The sequence below is a fragment of the Pelodiscus sinensis genome, chromosome 30, assembly GCF_052426305.1.
Source record: "Pelodiscus sinensis isolate ZL-2025 chromosome 30, ASM5242630v1, whole genome shotgun sequence".
In the NCBI taxonomy this organism is placed as follows: Eukaryota; Metazoa; Chordata; order Testudines; family Trionychidae; genus Pelodiscus; species Pelodiscus sinensis.
In genome coordinates, this window is record NC_143081.1 from 7440696 (window position 1) to 7454992 (window position 14297).

Here is a 14297-nt window from a genome sequence, read left to right on the forward strand (position 1 = left end):
ATTCTGTAATAGGGATGCAAATGTAGCACTTTAGAATAGGCAAATCCGTGGGGGATTTAAATATCCCCCGCGGCATTTGCATTAACATGGCTGCCGCTTTTTTCCGGCTTGTAGATAAGCCGGAGAAAAGCGCCAGTCTGGACGCGATCCTCCGGAAAATAAGCTCTTTTCTGGAGGATCTCTTATTCCTTCTTTCCCTTGACTTAACCCATATTGATACGAACACACAACCGTCCGCAGGGTGGGAGGAATCTCGCCCAACAAGAACATCCGGCAGTCTTAATTTAACTATCTTCCTCTCTTACAAGTGTAAATTAACTTGAAACTTGCTTGTAAGAACTGGCGCCACAAAATGGACCAGTACAATTTGGCCTCTTAAGAAAAGAAAGAGAATACGGGCCCCCAGGGGTATAAAGATGAGTCCAGCAGCACACTGAGTTTGTGTGTCAATCTACCACCTATTTGCTGGTCGGGTTAGGTGTTTGATCTGCCGAGGTTCCAAGGGGACGCCCACCTCATATTCGTCTTTCCTAGGAATTGAGAGACCGGCCCTGGCCTGACACGCTGGAGTTGAGAGGCACAGAAGAGGGTAAAAATTGTACCTGGATATGGTCCTTTGTTTAAGTATATATATACATAGTGTCAGAGCTCTTTAAAGATTAAGCTGTCACTTGGTACCATTCTTTCTATTTTCTATCTTTATCTTTTTCCTGTAACCATTTTTAAGATCTATATATATTTTGCTAGCATTTAAGAAATTGAGCAATAGCCATTGTAACCATATGATTCATAAGTTCCTTTAATAAACCTGTAATTGTTTAAGTTTTAACCTGACTCCTTCAGTTGCTGTAATAGAACCAAGCACAATTTAAAAGAACTTCAGCCGGTCATAAAGGGACAGACATAGGGAGAGCTTGGGCGTTTGGATCTGTGTCACTCCCAGGTGACAAGATCCGTTGGGGCACCTTTCCAGCCTTTCCCAGGCTGCCTGCTGCGAAAGAACTTTGTGTTCTAGCAGCTAAAATCTAAGGTGTAATTGTGACGGCGCGTTGGGGGTTCCCCGTCTCCTGCACCCCGAAATGGCACAAACAGACTGCACCAGCCAGTGGAATTGAGGGTGGTTTATTGCTCCTCCAGCACAGCGCAGCACAGATGTAGTCTGGTCACAGGAACTGGGCTAGGATGCCTCAGGCCCCCTTGAGATGGGGGAGACTGGGCCCCTAAACTCCAGCCCCTTCCCCTAGGCTCTCCTCCATGCCCTCCGACAGCCAGCAACCAACTCACTAACTTCCAGCCCTGCCCCCCAGCCAAGGCAGCATTCCACCTTCCTTTGTTCCTCTCCATGGGGGGTGTCTGGCCACTGGTTTGCATAGTGACTCATCCTGTTTTGCTGGGTCGTGGTCCCCACGACAGCCAGTGGGGGTTCCCCCAGAGCCAGCAGCATAGAAACCAGCCAGGTACCCCCACTACGTCACAGTTCTCCCCCCTCCGAGAGCGAACTGAGCAGGGTCACTCTGCTCGTGACCTAGGGAAGTTCGGGTCCTCTGCGTGGGAACCCGCCCTGGGGACATGGGTGCTCCCCTTGACTCGGGCCGGCCGTGGCGAGGCCCCACATGAATTGGCTTCCCTCTGTCCACTCGCCGCCCCGCTCCAGGGCGACTGGCACAGGCCTGTCCTCGGGGGTCACACCCACCCTTCCACTGGCCTTGATCTCTGGCCAGGGTCTCTCGGGCCGGGGCCATGAGCCCAGCGAGCCTTCTCTGGACAGCCAGGGCGGCTTCCACCCCCGATGCTCCATCCAGGGAGGACTTCCCCTCCCATAACTCTCTCAGCAAGCCCAGAGGGTCTATCTGGGGTAGAGACCCCCAAGCCGCTTTCCTACTGTCTTGGGCCTTCCCGCCCCTCTGGCAGGAGTCACAGGACCGGCAGTACCGCTGCACGGCTGTAAAGATTCCCGGCCAATAGAAGTGCTGGAGCAGCTTCAGCCGGGTGCTCCGGATCCCCCGGTGGCCCCCAACGGGGACATCGTGGGCCAAATACAGCAGCTTGAGGCGATACTTTCGGGGGACGACCAGCTGCCGCTCTACCCTCCATGCCCTCGCCTTCCTGGGGGGGAGCCACTCACGGAACAGGAGCCCACGCTCCCGCAGGAATCTCTCCTGGCCACCTCTCCCCCGGGGCTGAGCTGCATGGAGGCCAGCCTGGTCCCTCAGCCTCTGCAAGGAGGGGTCTGCCTGCACCTCAGCCTGGAATTCAGCTGCTGAGGCAGGGATCGGGACCTGTCCCCCACCTCTGCCTAGGTCCGGAGTCCCAGCCTGGCTGGACCCCGTGTCCACTGGGATGGGACCCTGAGGATGCTGCCAGGAGTCCTTCCCTGGACCCACGTTGTCAGCCCCCCGCTGGCTCTGGCTCCAGGTAGTGACTAGAGCCCGCTGGGATTCATGGGGCCACTCCTCTAGGTCGTTCCCCATCAGCACCTCGGTGGGCAAGTGCGGGTGCACCCCCACTTCCTTGAGGCCTTCCTTCGCCCCCCATTTCAGATGCACCCGGGCTACAGGCACCTTAAACGGGGACCCGTCTATGCCCTTCAGGGTCAGCTGCGCGTGGGGTAGTATCCGCTCCGGGGCCACTATGTCGGCTCGGGCCAGAGTCACCTCCGCCCCCGTGTCCCAGAAGCCCGTCACCTTCCTACCATCCACCTCCAGGGGTATGAGGCACTCGCTCCGCAGGGGCCGTCCTGCCCCCACCCGGTACACGGAGAAATCCGCCTCCTGAGAATCAGACCTCCCAGGGGAGGTGCACTGAGCATCCTTCCCCTCTCTCTGAGCTGAGGTTTGCCTGCCAGCCCCTGCCTCTGGGGCAGCCTGCCCTTCCTCCCGCCCCAGCCAGTTAACCCTGGAAAGTCCCCGGTCCTGGGACCTGGTGCACTGAGCCCTCTTGTGGCCTTTTTGCCCACAGCGATGGCAAGTTAGGCTTTGGGCTGTCTCTGTCCCGGCCCTGGCTGGTTCTCTGGGGCACAGATGACCTGTTCCTTGGTCTCGCCCCGTAGTTGACTCCCTCCGTTGCTCAGCCGAGATCCGGTCTCTGCGCGGTTCCCTCTCTCTCCGGGACTCCCGTTCACACCCGGACCGGCTCTCCGTGAACTCATCCGCCAGTCTCCCGGCCTCCTGGGGGTTCTCTGGTCTCCGGTCCTTGAGCCACAGCCTCAGTTTGGGTGGGCACGCTTCATAGAACTGCTCCATCATGACCAGCTTGAGCAGCTCCTCTGCGGTCTGGGCTCCGACTCCAGACACCCACTTGCGGCAGTATTGCGCCAGGCGGGAGGCCAGGTCCACATAGGTCTCCCGTGGCCCTTTCTGTACCCCCCGGAACTTCTTCCTGTACATCTCGGGGGTCAGCCCGAACTTGTGCAGCAGGGCCTCCTTGACTCGGTTGTAATCCCCTGGCTGTAGGTCCTCCAGCTGACTGAGCACTCCGGCCGCCTCCTGGCTCAGTGCGGGGATGAGCTCCTGCAGCCAGTCAGCTGGGGGAACCCGTTGCAGTCCACAGGCCCTCTCAAAGGTACTGAGGAACCCGTCTATGTCACCCATGTCCTTCAATTGGGCCACCACGGGCCTCTCCAAGCGTCTGGCAGTCCTGGGACCCTGGGGCCCATCCGCACTTGGCGCAGCCGGTGCCCCGCCGGTTCTCCGCTCTGCCATGGCCAGCTCATGCTGCCGCTGCCTCTCTCGATCTTGGCGCTCCCTCTCTCGATCTTGGCGCTCCTTCTCTCGGTCCTGGCGGTCCTTCTCTCGGTCCTCTACTTCCAATTCCCTGATCCGCAGCTGGATCTCCAGGCGCCGCAGCTCCGCTGGGCTGTCCCCTGCCCTAGATGGGCTACGGCTTGCAGGCCTCCCGGGAGACGCTGTCTCATCTCTCCGTTGGGTTCCAGCGCTCCTCCCCCTCTCTGAGCCTGACACACTCTCAGGGGGGGGTCTGGCTGCTTCCCCTGGGGACAAGATCCTGGCCCTGTGGCTGGTCATTATCTTCCAGCTGGGCAATCAGCTGGGCCTTGGTTGCTTTCTGCACAGGCAAGCCCCTCTCTCTGCACAGCCCCACCAGCTCTGCCTTCAAGAGTCGGGCGTAGGCCATCTGCCCGCTGGGCCCCTCGGTGCAGACTCACCAGTCTAGTGCTGCAGCGCCCCACGATTCCCAGGAACCGCTTCGCTCTGTCTCCAGCACGCCTGGCTCCAGGGCTCTTGCTTCTACTGCGCCTTGTCGCTTGCCGCTGGAAGCTCCATCCACGGGGTGCAGTGCATCCCACTTCTGACACCAGTGTGACGGCGCGTTGGGGGTTCCCCGTCTCCTGCACCCCGAAATGGCACAAACAGACTGCACCAGCCAGTGGAATTGAGGGTGGTTTATTGCTCCTCCAGCTCAGCGCAGCACCGATGTAGTCTGGTCACAGGAACTGGGCTAGGATGCCTCAGGCCCCCTTGAGATGGACCTGTGACAATGCACCCAGCTCAGCCAGTAGTATGGATTTACTATTGCCCCTTAAGACAGTCAAAGAGTTAAATTGAAGTAGCCCAACATTTATAGACAGAGATAAACAACTCTAGGTATCATTTTCATGCATTAATTACACATCTGGTACTTCCTCTTGTACTTTCCTTCCCGAGTATTCACTACCGGTTGTCATGATTTCACTTCTGTTGTTTCAAAGGCTACGTCTACACTGGCATGATTTTCCGGAAATGCTTTTAACCCGAACGGGAGCAGCACAGTATTTCCGCAAGAACACTGACAATCTTACATGAGATCATCAGTGTTCTGGCGGAAATTCAAATGGCCGGTGTAGACAGCTGGCAAGTTTTTCTGCAAAATCACCTGATTTTGTGGAAAAACTTGCCAGTCTAGACACAACCAATGGTTTTATCATGTACTAAGTTGGGGTGTCCTTGTACCACGCTGAGGGAGTGTATTAATGTATTTCATGTGCTTTTTAGCAGAACTAGCAGTTCAAGTGTGGAGAGACACTGACTTGCAGGCAAACATCTGCTTTTAACAACGCCTGTCTGTGACTCATAGGATAACTCTAGCTTACTTTGATTCATGCTCCAGGCTCTTTCTTTCTCCTACACACACGATTGGAATATTGGTATCAAAGGGCACAGCTTGCTCAGGAAGGATCGGCAACAGAAGTTTCCTTCTCACGGTCACAAGAGGGAAACTCCTCAGCGGGCAGAGCCAGGCAGGTCTGTGTCTGGGCACAGACTGAGGCTCCTGGAACCATCTGGTCCCTCTGCTCTTGTGAGCTCCTTGGGCAGGTACCTGAGTAACCAGATCTATGTCTACACTTGTGGCTTCTTGTGGGATAAATATGCAAATGAGGCTAAGCATAGAATATCGCCAACCCTCATTTGCATACTTAATGGCTGTGTCTACATTGGCCCCTAACCAGCCAGGTACCCCCACTACGTCACAGTAATAAGCTCTTCCTACACATTGGGGTGTCTGTTAGCCTGTTTGGCTACCCTCTGCGACGGGACCTCGGTCCTAGCAGTAAAGTCACGGACGTTAAACTCTTGAGGCTCCTTTCAGCCTTCTGGGCTGTCCGCTGCGACGAGACTTTGTGTCTTAGCAGTCAAAGACTTAGAGACATACCCACACACACTGCCCTGACCGTTAACTGACAAGGTCCCAGGGCCCCGGCCAGTTGGTACCGGATACCATCCGTGTCACGTGCTCAGAGCTGGCAGGGGGGCCCCCGTCCACATCTCAAGAGCATTTGTGGCAGTGTGTTTGGGGGGGGGCAGGGTTGTAACCAGGAGGAGGCAGGGAGGATGCGCCTCTGAGATGCAATGCTTCCCCACTCGCTAGCACAGAGTCTGAGCGTAGAAAAGAAACTTTTAATGAAAGAGAGAGAAGTCACATGGCATTAACGTGGGAAAATCCCACAACAGAGTCCATAGCCCTCCCCCACGAGGAACTGTCCCAGCTCAAATGGATTGAGCAATGTCGTTTGCCTCTCAGGCTCACTAGTCCACCACGAGAAGGGATCCATTCACTTACCCGAACTTTCTCCGTACCCCACTTCAAACGCCCCACTTACAGCTCTGTCCAGTCAGCGTAGACCCTGACCAATCGTCTGGATGACTCCACTCCTTGAGCCTGAGGTTAGGCCACCTTTATGCTGCTTCTGTAGACCACTGGTTGTTCCTGCCAGCCACTCCACCAGCCGCTCCACTGGCCGCCTGCCACCGCTCCTATTGGCCACCCACCAGTCGTTCCCGTCAGCCGCTGCTCCTACCAGCTGGCTGGCTGGCAGTCGTTCCCACCAGCTGCTCCGCTGATCACCCGCCGGTCTTTCCCACCAGCTGCTCTGCTGGCCGCTCACCAGTCGTTACCGCCCGCTGCCCGCCAGTCATTCCCACCAGCCACTCCGCTGGCCACCTGCCGCTGCTCCTACTGGCCACCAGCTGGTCATTCCCTCCAGCCGCTCTGCTGGCCTCCCGCCAGTCATTACCACCAGTCGTTACCACCAGCCACCCACCGGTCGTTAACGCCAGCCGCTCCGCTGGCCACCTGCCACCGCCCCTACTGGCTACCAGCCGGTCATTCCCAACAGCCACTCCGCTGGTCATTCCCTCTGTCCACTCCACTGGCTGCAATAGACCTGGCTCCCAGCCAAACCAGTGATTTCAGCTCTTAGGGTATATCTGCACTACATGGCTCCGTCGACGGAGCCATGTAGATGAGGGTTGTAGACATAGCAAAATGAAGTAGTGATTTAAATAATTTCCTCTTCATTTGCGTCAAAATGTCTGCCATGCTCTGCCGATCAGCTGTTTGTTGGCACAGCGAGGAAGTCTGGGCACTCGGCGGTCGACTTCAAAAGTCTTTGTCAACCCCCTGGTAAACCTCATCCCACGAAGCATAACGTGGCGTTCAACAAAGTCTTTATAGCCTTTGGAGCCATGTAGTGTAGACATACCCTTAGAGATTTCAACTCTTCAGCCATCACCTGGGCTATGTCTACCCTGGCAGCTTCTTGTGCAAGAACATCTTTCTTGTGAAAGAAAACATCCACACTGCCATGTGTGAGCTGTGCTTTTGCACAACAGCACCCATGGCAGTGTTGATGCTCTCTTGCACAAGAGAGCTCTGATGGCCATTTTAGCCATAGGGCTTTCTTGTGCAAGAAATCCCTGCCTAGCATCCACACTGCGCAAGAGCTCCTGCTCAGAAGAGCTTACAACTGTTAAAAAAGAGCGCAGCTCTTGCGCAAGAAGCCCTCTCTTACCACGCCGTACTGAAAATGTCCATACGCAAGAGCAGGCGGGCAGTGTGGACGCTCTGCGGATTCTTGCGCAAGAACGGCCATACTTGCACAAGAAGCCACAAGTGTAGACATAGCCATGGAGTCTGCTTTAGGTCTGTCCTTAAAACCAGGGGAAAAGGAACAGGTTGAGCCAGTCAAACAGCTCACACCGGGCAGCCATGAAGCAGGCTCACTCAGCCCTCAAGCCCAGTTCACTCAACTCTGGCGGGTTATTCCTATGAGACTTCTTCCTGTAACCCCCAAGGAGATTGCTTGGATTCCCGGGGCTTTGCCTTGGCTCCCCCTCCCTACCAGGGCCAGAGTCTGCCCGGCAACCCATGGGGAGTGAGATGCCCCTCCCAGGGGGAAGGAGAGACCATTGTTGAGGGGAGTCTGGAGCCAGCCAGGAAAAGGGGAGGCTGGCTGTGTGGGAGCTAGTAAGCCCCAGGCCTGCATGCAGGGTTCCCCCTGAGAACTGGCCTCTAGGGACCTGAAGGCAGGATCCCTCAGCTGGGTTTATGTCTCCACTGTTGATTCCCAGTTGTGGAGTTTGCTGGGAGGCTTCCCCAGCCAGGCGGAGTTGGCTCCAGCTCCCTGGGTGAGAGAGTCACAGCATGGTCAGCTCAGCTCTAGCAGAAGTTCAGGGCTGCTGCCTGCTGTGTGGGTCTGGAGGCTGGGCTGGGAGGCTATAGCTTTGAATTTTGGTGCAGTTGTGTGGTCTGCATCTTGAGCCCTGCACCCCTTCGTGGTGAGGGGAAATTCTGGGACGGAAGCAGCCTGGTTCCTGCTTAAAGAGGATCCCTGCGAGAAGAGAGCAGCCCTTTGCAGAGACTGAGTCATCTCTCAACCTGAGGTCATTCATGGAGTGTGTGAGTGCACCAATTTTTAGTTAGTCAGGCAGGGAATTTGTTTGGGGATTTTATTACCTGCAGCATATTAAACTGTGGAGGGATTTGCTGCCTTCTCCCATTTGTGAGTCCTTTGGGCTGTACTGGACCTAGTCAGCTCCACTGCTAAGCCACTGCAGAGAAGGATTGTGTGGTCAACAGTCATCAAGGGCCCCAACAAAGTACGCGTACCAACGGGACACTAACTTCACAGTTGCAGGGCACTGGTGACCCTAAAAATAGTGTTTTACCCTGTTATGTTATAATTGTCTCTTGTTTAATATAATTGTGTTTATTATAGTGTATGTGTTTGTGTTATTTTCTGGGAGTCTCCAACTATCTGGCAAATACGTGGGGATTATCCTGGGCTAGACTTTTCCTCCCAAGCTGCCCTGGTGACCCTGCTAGGAAGGAGCGAGGGGGGTGGAGGCACCGCCAAGTACATCAATCAGAAAGAATAAAATTGAGTAGGTGGCGGGATCCAGAAGAACCCAGACCTATCCATCCAAACCTGAAAGGAGATTGGCTTTAAAAGAAGGTAACCAGGTGGAGAGGGGGCGCTACATTCCAATGATGCTTTCTCTCCTGCAAGCACTGGTGTCATATTTTACAGTTCCTACATTTAGGGGGTCAAATGATTTGTGACCCACACAACAGCCTAAATTATTTACACTGCACCACATTCCATTCCCACACAGATCCTCCTTCAGCCCTGCCTGAACTGGATTTCCATAACCACACCCGGATTTCTTCCCCCTCCTGGCATGATCTGTATTTACATATTGTGGCGGCGCATTGGAGTTCCCCCACCTCCTGCACCCCCGTAGTGGCACGAACAGGCTCCACCAGCCAGTAGAATAGAGGAGTTTATTGCTTCTCCAGGATACAGCACAGCACAGATGTCATCTGGTTACAGGGCAGGCCTAGGATGCCTCAGCCCCCCTTGAGATGGGGGAGACGGGGCCCCTAAATCCCAGCCCCTTGCTCAGGCTGCCTCCTCCATGAAACCAGACAGAAACTAAAAACCTCTCTTCTAGCCCTGCCCCCCAGCCAGGTGCTGGTCTCCGCCCTCCATCCTTTGTCTCTCCCTGGGAGGCTGAGCTTGGGTGTCTGGGTCAATAAACATTTGGGAGAGTCAGTGAGAATCTCCCATCACAGCGCAGGGGGACCCCGGGTCACAGAACAAACAGCACCCCCGCTACGCCACACATATCAACAGTTAACAGTTAATTGGCTTTCAGGGCTAACCAACTGGAGTGAGCACCTCCACCCCCAGGGCAGGTCTCTCCTTTAAGCTGGCTGATAGCAGGCAGTAATTTAGCTCCTGCTTACACTTGTGGAAAGCATCCCTGCCTCTCCAAGCTCTGTCTGCCTGGTCTGTGCTTCTATTTATTTTACAGCTAAAGGAAACCAGGACACTCCAGAGAGACCTACCCACTTACTTATTTATAGCCAGCGTTAAGCCTGTTAATATAGTTGTTTAACTTTTACAAGCCTTGGAAACAATGACTAGGCAAGTTATGCCTTAAATACTGTTCATTCTAAAGCAATTAACCCAGCGCAAAGCAATGCCAAAGCAATCCCTAGAAGCTCTACTATCATGCAATGATTAAAGCTAGTTCTCTTACACTGCACCCATCTGCCACCCACAGTACCCGGCGGGCGGTCGTGCTCACTCCTATTCCCACCCGCTGGGATGCCGGGCACTGGGGTCGCCGGTGTGAAGGGCCTGTCACTTCTAGTTACAAAGGCAGGAGCTGTGGGTCCCTCCTGCTCCCTCCCTCCCTCCCAACGATTCTGCGCACACAGCCCCTTGTACAGCAGAGCCAGACTTGGTCGCTTACCAATGGATTCCGTGTGGAGTGAGGTGCCTGGTTGGCCCGTCCTTGGGGGACGTCCTGCCACTCAGGAACTTGCCAAACTCTGTGCCTGGGTGCCAGTTTTCTGGCTGCATGTGGCCTTGTTTTACCGATTGGAGATGGAACGTCCCGGTCCCAGGCTGCCCCCGGCCTTGGCAGGGTCTCACTGTACTGTGCCCAATTGGCGTGATTGTGCAAAACATCCCTGCCTCTCCCAGCTCCCCTGCCAGGCCTGCGTGCAACGCGCCCCAGACGTGAGACAGGCCTGGGCTTTGCCGTGTCACAGAGCCGGGCTTTGCACAAGGCCATGGCAGGTCTGATCATGTAGTCGCTGTGGGTTTGGTTGAATCCTCCCTCCTGCCAATTCCCGTCCCAGTGGGGCTCTCCTGCAGGAGCTATGATCCTCAGGGTGGGGCTCTTCCCCCCTTAGACACACCCAGACACTCACCCATGGCCAGCGCACGTCTGAGGGGCCTGGTTCATCCTCACGCACCCTGATCCCAGGACGTCCCTGGCCTCAGCAGGCTGGTTTAACAGCCAGGCCGCGCTGCCCCCTCCTGCGCCTTTGGACTGGGTGGGCTGGTTTAACAGCACTTCAAAGAGCCCCCTTCAGGTCCAGCACCTCCCCCTCCCCACTTTACACCAGAATCGTTCAGCAGGTAACCCAGGGGATGAGACCCCCCCTCCACGGTGTTTGGGCGCCGCAGGGATCTTCAGCCGGGGCACAAGGAGCGCTGGTGGAGAGCGAATGGGGAAGCGAGAACCGCCCCCTGAGGTAGGGAGAGCGAAAGAGAAAGGAAAAGAGAGAGAAGTCACCGTGTAACCAGGACAGTTCTTGACGTCTGGGCAGTGAGTAGCTCTATGGACGGGGAGCCAGACACACACGACAGTGTGAAATCCACCAGTCACAATGAACTGATGTCCAGTGGTCGGGCCGCCAGCGCACAGACCTGGTTCCACAAAGCAGGGTCAGGAGGTCGTGCCTAGAGAGATGTGGGGCAGAGGTGGTGGTGGGGGGGGAGATCTCACCACTCTTGGGAGCTTGCACTCATGGGGTTTCCCAGAGGGCAGGGGATGAGCAGGGCCGACCCTCAGAGGATCAGGCAGGAGAGGACAGAGTCCCAATGGGACTGATACAGGGTTCGCATCCAGGCATCAGAACTGTTTTCCCTGGAGAAGGGCGGCGTTTTGGCAGGGACCAGACGCTGGTTCCCGATGGGCACTGGGTTTACTCCAGTGCAAACGGAGGCGAGACAACAGATTGGTCACCTCAGTGGAAACACACTTCTGCAGGGGAGGGGGGTTTCATGTACGTCTCCCATCGCCTTGGGGCAGGGGCGAGCCACTCACAGAGTTCCAGGAAGAGGTCCTGGGTTGCAGGGATTGTCCGTGAAGGGCGCAGGAGGGGGAGCAGGCCAGTGGTCCCAGCCACCTGTCTCCCCCCCTTCTCCCATCGGGCCCCTCACTGGGCTGGCAAGGCGGTGGGTGGAGGAGCCCAGCAGGCCAGGAGGACGGGGAGCGGCCGTGAGTCAGGGCTGGGCTGGGTCCACTCCCCTGGCCTGATGCTCTCCCCACAGGCTGTGGGAGCTACCCTGGCCAGCAGCCGAGGGCCCTGCCTATGACGCTGGCAGGGGGCCGATGGGCGTCCACCCCCCCGCTGAGTTTCCCCTCCCCTCTGTGCCCCAGCGATGGGTCGGAGTCTCTCTGGGGCAGGAGACGGGGCTGGAGTAGGGCCCCCTGGGCGGGGAATGGGGCACTTGGAGTGGCCCTGCCACCAGCCAAGGCCCCCTCCGTCTGTGCAGCCCCTGCAGGGCAGCTGTAGCTCATGTCTCTAGCCCGGGGCGGGCCTGCGGCCCCTGGCCAGCTGGCACCAGGTACCGTCCATGTCACCTGCTCAGAGCTGGCAGGGAGGCCCCCAGGCTCAGCCCCCTCAAGGAGCCGCATCGCTGACGTTTCGGTGCAGCCCACCTGTGCGTCAGGGCCTGCGCTGCCTGTTCCCACCTCCGCCCGGCCAGTCTGGCTGCTCTCCAAATGGGCAGAGCCCAGGCCGCCCTGCTGATCCGAGAGATTCCTCAGTTTCCCCTCCCACTCCTCTTCCCCCACACCTGGCCGGGGTCTATATATCTGACTCCGGGCCAGGCAGCTGGATCAGGAGGAGGTGCAGGTCGGATACGGCGCCAGCACAGACACAAGGACTTGGTGAGTGGAGGGAGATCCTGTCTGCTGGGGCAGAGGCAGTGTGTCCTAGTGGTTAGAGCAGACAAAGCCAGGCAGAAGAGCTTCTACATGCTCTCTGGAAAGGAGGGGTTTGTTCAGACTCTGACCCCACAGCAGCCAGATCTCCAGCGGGTTTGGGTGCCATTTGGGCGTAGAGGAGAAAGACGCTCTCAGCACAGCCTGGGAGTCCATAGGGGATGGTGCGGGAGGTGAGGGGTCTGAGGCGCTAGTTTGGGTTCCCCGATGTTGGGGCAGCTCTAAGTCTTGAGGGCTGGATCCTGGGCCGGAGATTCCCCACCTGCTCTGGAGTATTTGGGGCAGCTTTGGGGTGGAGGGACAGGGAGCAGGCAGATCCTGCCCCACACTGTCTCCAACCATCTCCCCCTCTCCCCATGGCAGGTGGGTCCAGGCACACGACATGGCCCCGGGGGGACTCCGCCCCACGCTCCTGCTGCTCCTGGCCCTGCTGCCGGCCGGCCTGGCCTTGTGGTTTGCATCCCGCAGCGCCCAGGAATTCGTGGCCAGGCATGTGGATTTCCCCAGGAGCAGACCCCCGCCCAGCCAGCAGTACTGCGACTATCTCATGCGGCAGTGGCGCTCCCTGCCCGGCACCCCGAGACGCCCCTTCATCTTCGTCCACGCCGACCCCAGCCAGCTCGCCAGCCTCTGCCGCTGTGGGGACGGGTCCCAGCCCCTGAACAGGACGTGTGTCAGCAGGAACCGCATCCCCACCACCACCTGCCGCATGGCCTTAGGTACTGGCCTGGGGGGATCCTGGCCTCTTTTCCTGAAAAGTAGGATCCGCGTGGCCTGCCGTGACGGGGAGCCTGTGGACATCCTGGGAACTGTGTAGAGCCAGACATGGGCAGAGGGCTGGGAGAGGATCCCCTGCACACCGCTTTGCTCCCGGGCAGCCTCTGCCCTGCCCGTGGGTTCTGCCCCGTCCCTGTCCCACTGGCATGAGTCCCCCGCGGAGCATGCTGTGCCCACATATCCCAGGGGCTGGGTGCCCGGCTCTGTGGGGGGTTCCCATGCTAGGGCCCGGTTCCCAGCCCCTCTCACCAGTGACTTGCCTGGAACCCATTCCCCCACTGGCACAGAGACCCTCAGCGCCCACTGAGCGACTCTGAAATCTCCCAGGAATGTGCCTTGGGGGCCTCATGTCAGTGTCCCAGGGCAGAGCAAAATTTCCTTGCACTCTGGCTGGCTACCCTTCCCCACCCCACCCCCTGCTGTGCCCATTACCCCACACAGCCTCTTCCCCTCCGTCTCCCACGGGCTGAGGGGCTGATCCTGGGGGAAGCTGCCGCTTTGTTGAATTTTCTCGCTGCTCCTGGCAATAAAACACTTCCCTGTGCATGCAGCATGAGGGGTGAGTCTGTGTGTGTGGGGGGGGCAGGGTTCTGGGGTCCCAGAGGGAAGGGGATCGTGGCTCATCCTGTGGTCAGGGCCAGGGCCTGCCACGTGCTGTGTGGGAAGAGCCAGGGGCATTTCACCCTAGGCACCTTCTGTGGTGCGCCCCGCTCACAAGACTCATTGGCCCCCAGTGGGGCATCTCTGCCACAGGAGCCCGGGAAGTGGGGGGAGAATCTGTCTGGAGCTCCCAGAGTGAGTCAAACTGGGGCAAAGTGCCCAGAGATGTGGCCACTTCCTGCCAAAGCCTGGAGGTCCGTCCCTCTAAGGCCCAAAACCTCACTAGAGACCTCCACCTTGGCCCCGGCTCCCCAGAAATTTCACGAGCGACCCCCTGAGATCCTCTGTTGCCCATGGCCCCCCTTCACCTCCACATCTCCAGCCTCCCCTCAGACACCCCAGTGTTCCTTGTACCCCACCCAGCCCCACCTCACACAGGGGAGAGGTTGTAACCCATCCCCCCACCTCCCCTCACCCCCCCCAGTGTTCTCTGTGTCCCACCCAGCCCCACCTTACACAGGTGAGAGGTTATAACCCATCCCCCACCTCCCCTCAGACACCGCAGTGTTCCCTGTGCCTCCCCCCCCCCAGTCCCACCTTACACAGGAGCGAGGTTAT

The 14297-nt window shown here is 57.7% G+C and overlaps 1 protein-coding gene across 1 annotated transcript; it reads left to right on the forward strand.

Moving 5' to 3' along the window:
- Positions 1–12684: 12684 nt before the first annotated feature.
- Positions 12685–13119, forward strand: LOC149521097 (angiogenin-like). Its single transcript, XM_089774348.1, has one exon. It carries the CDS (start codon positions 12685–12687, stop codon positions 13117–13119), a length of 435 nt encoding a protein of 144 aa, XP_089630474.1.
- Positions 13120–14297: the final 1178 nt, after the last annotated feature.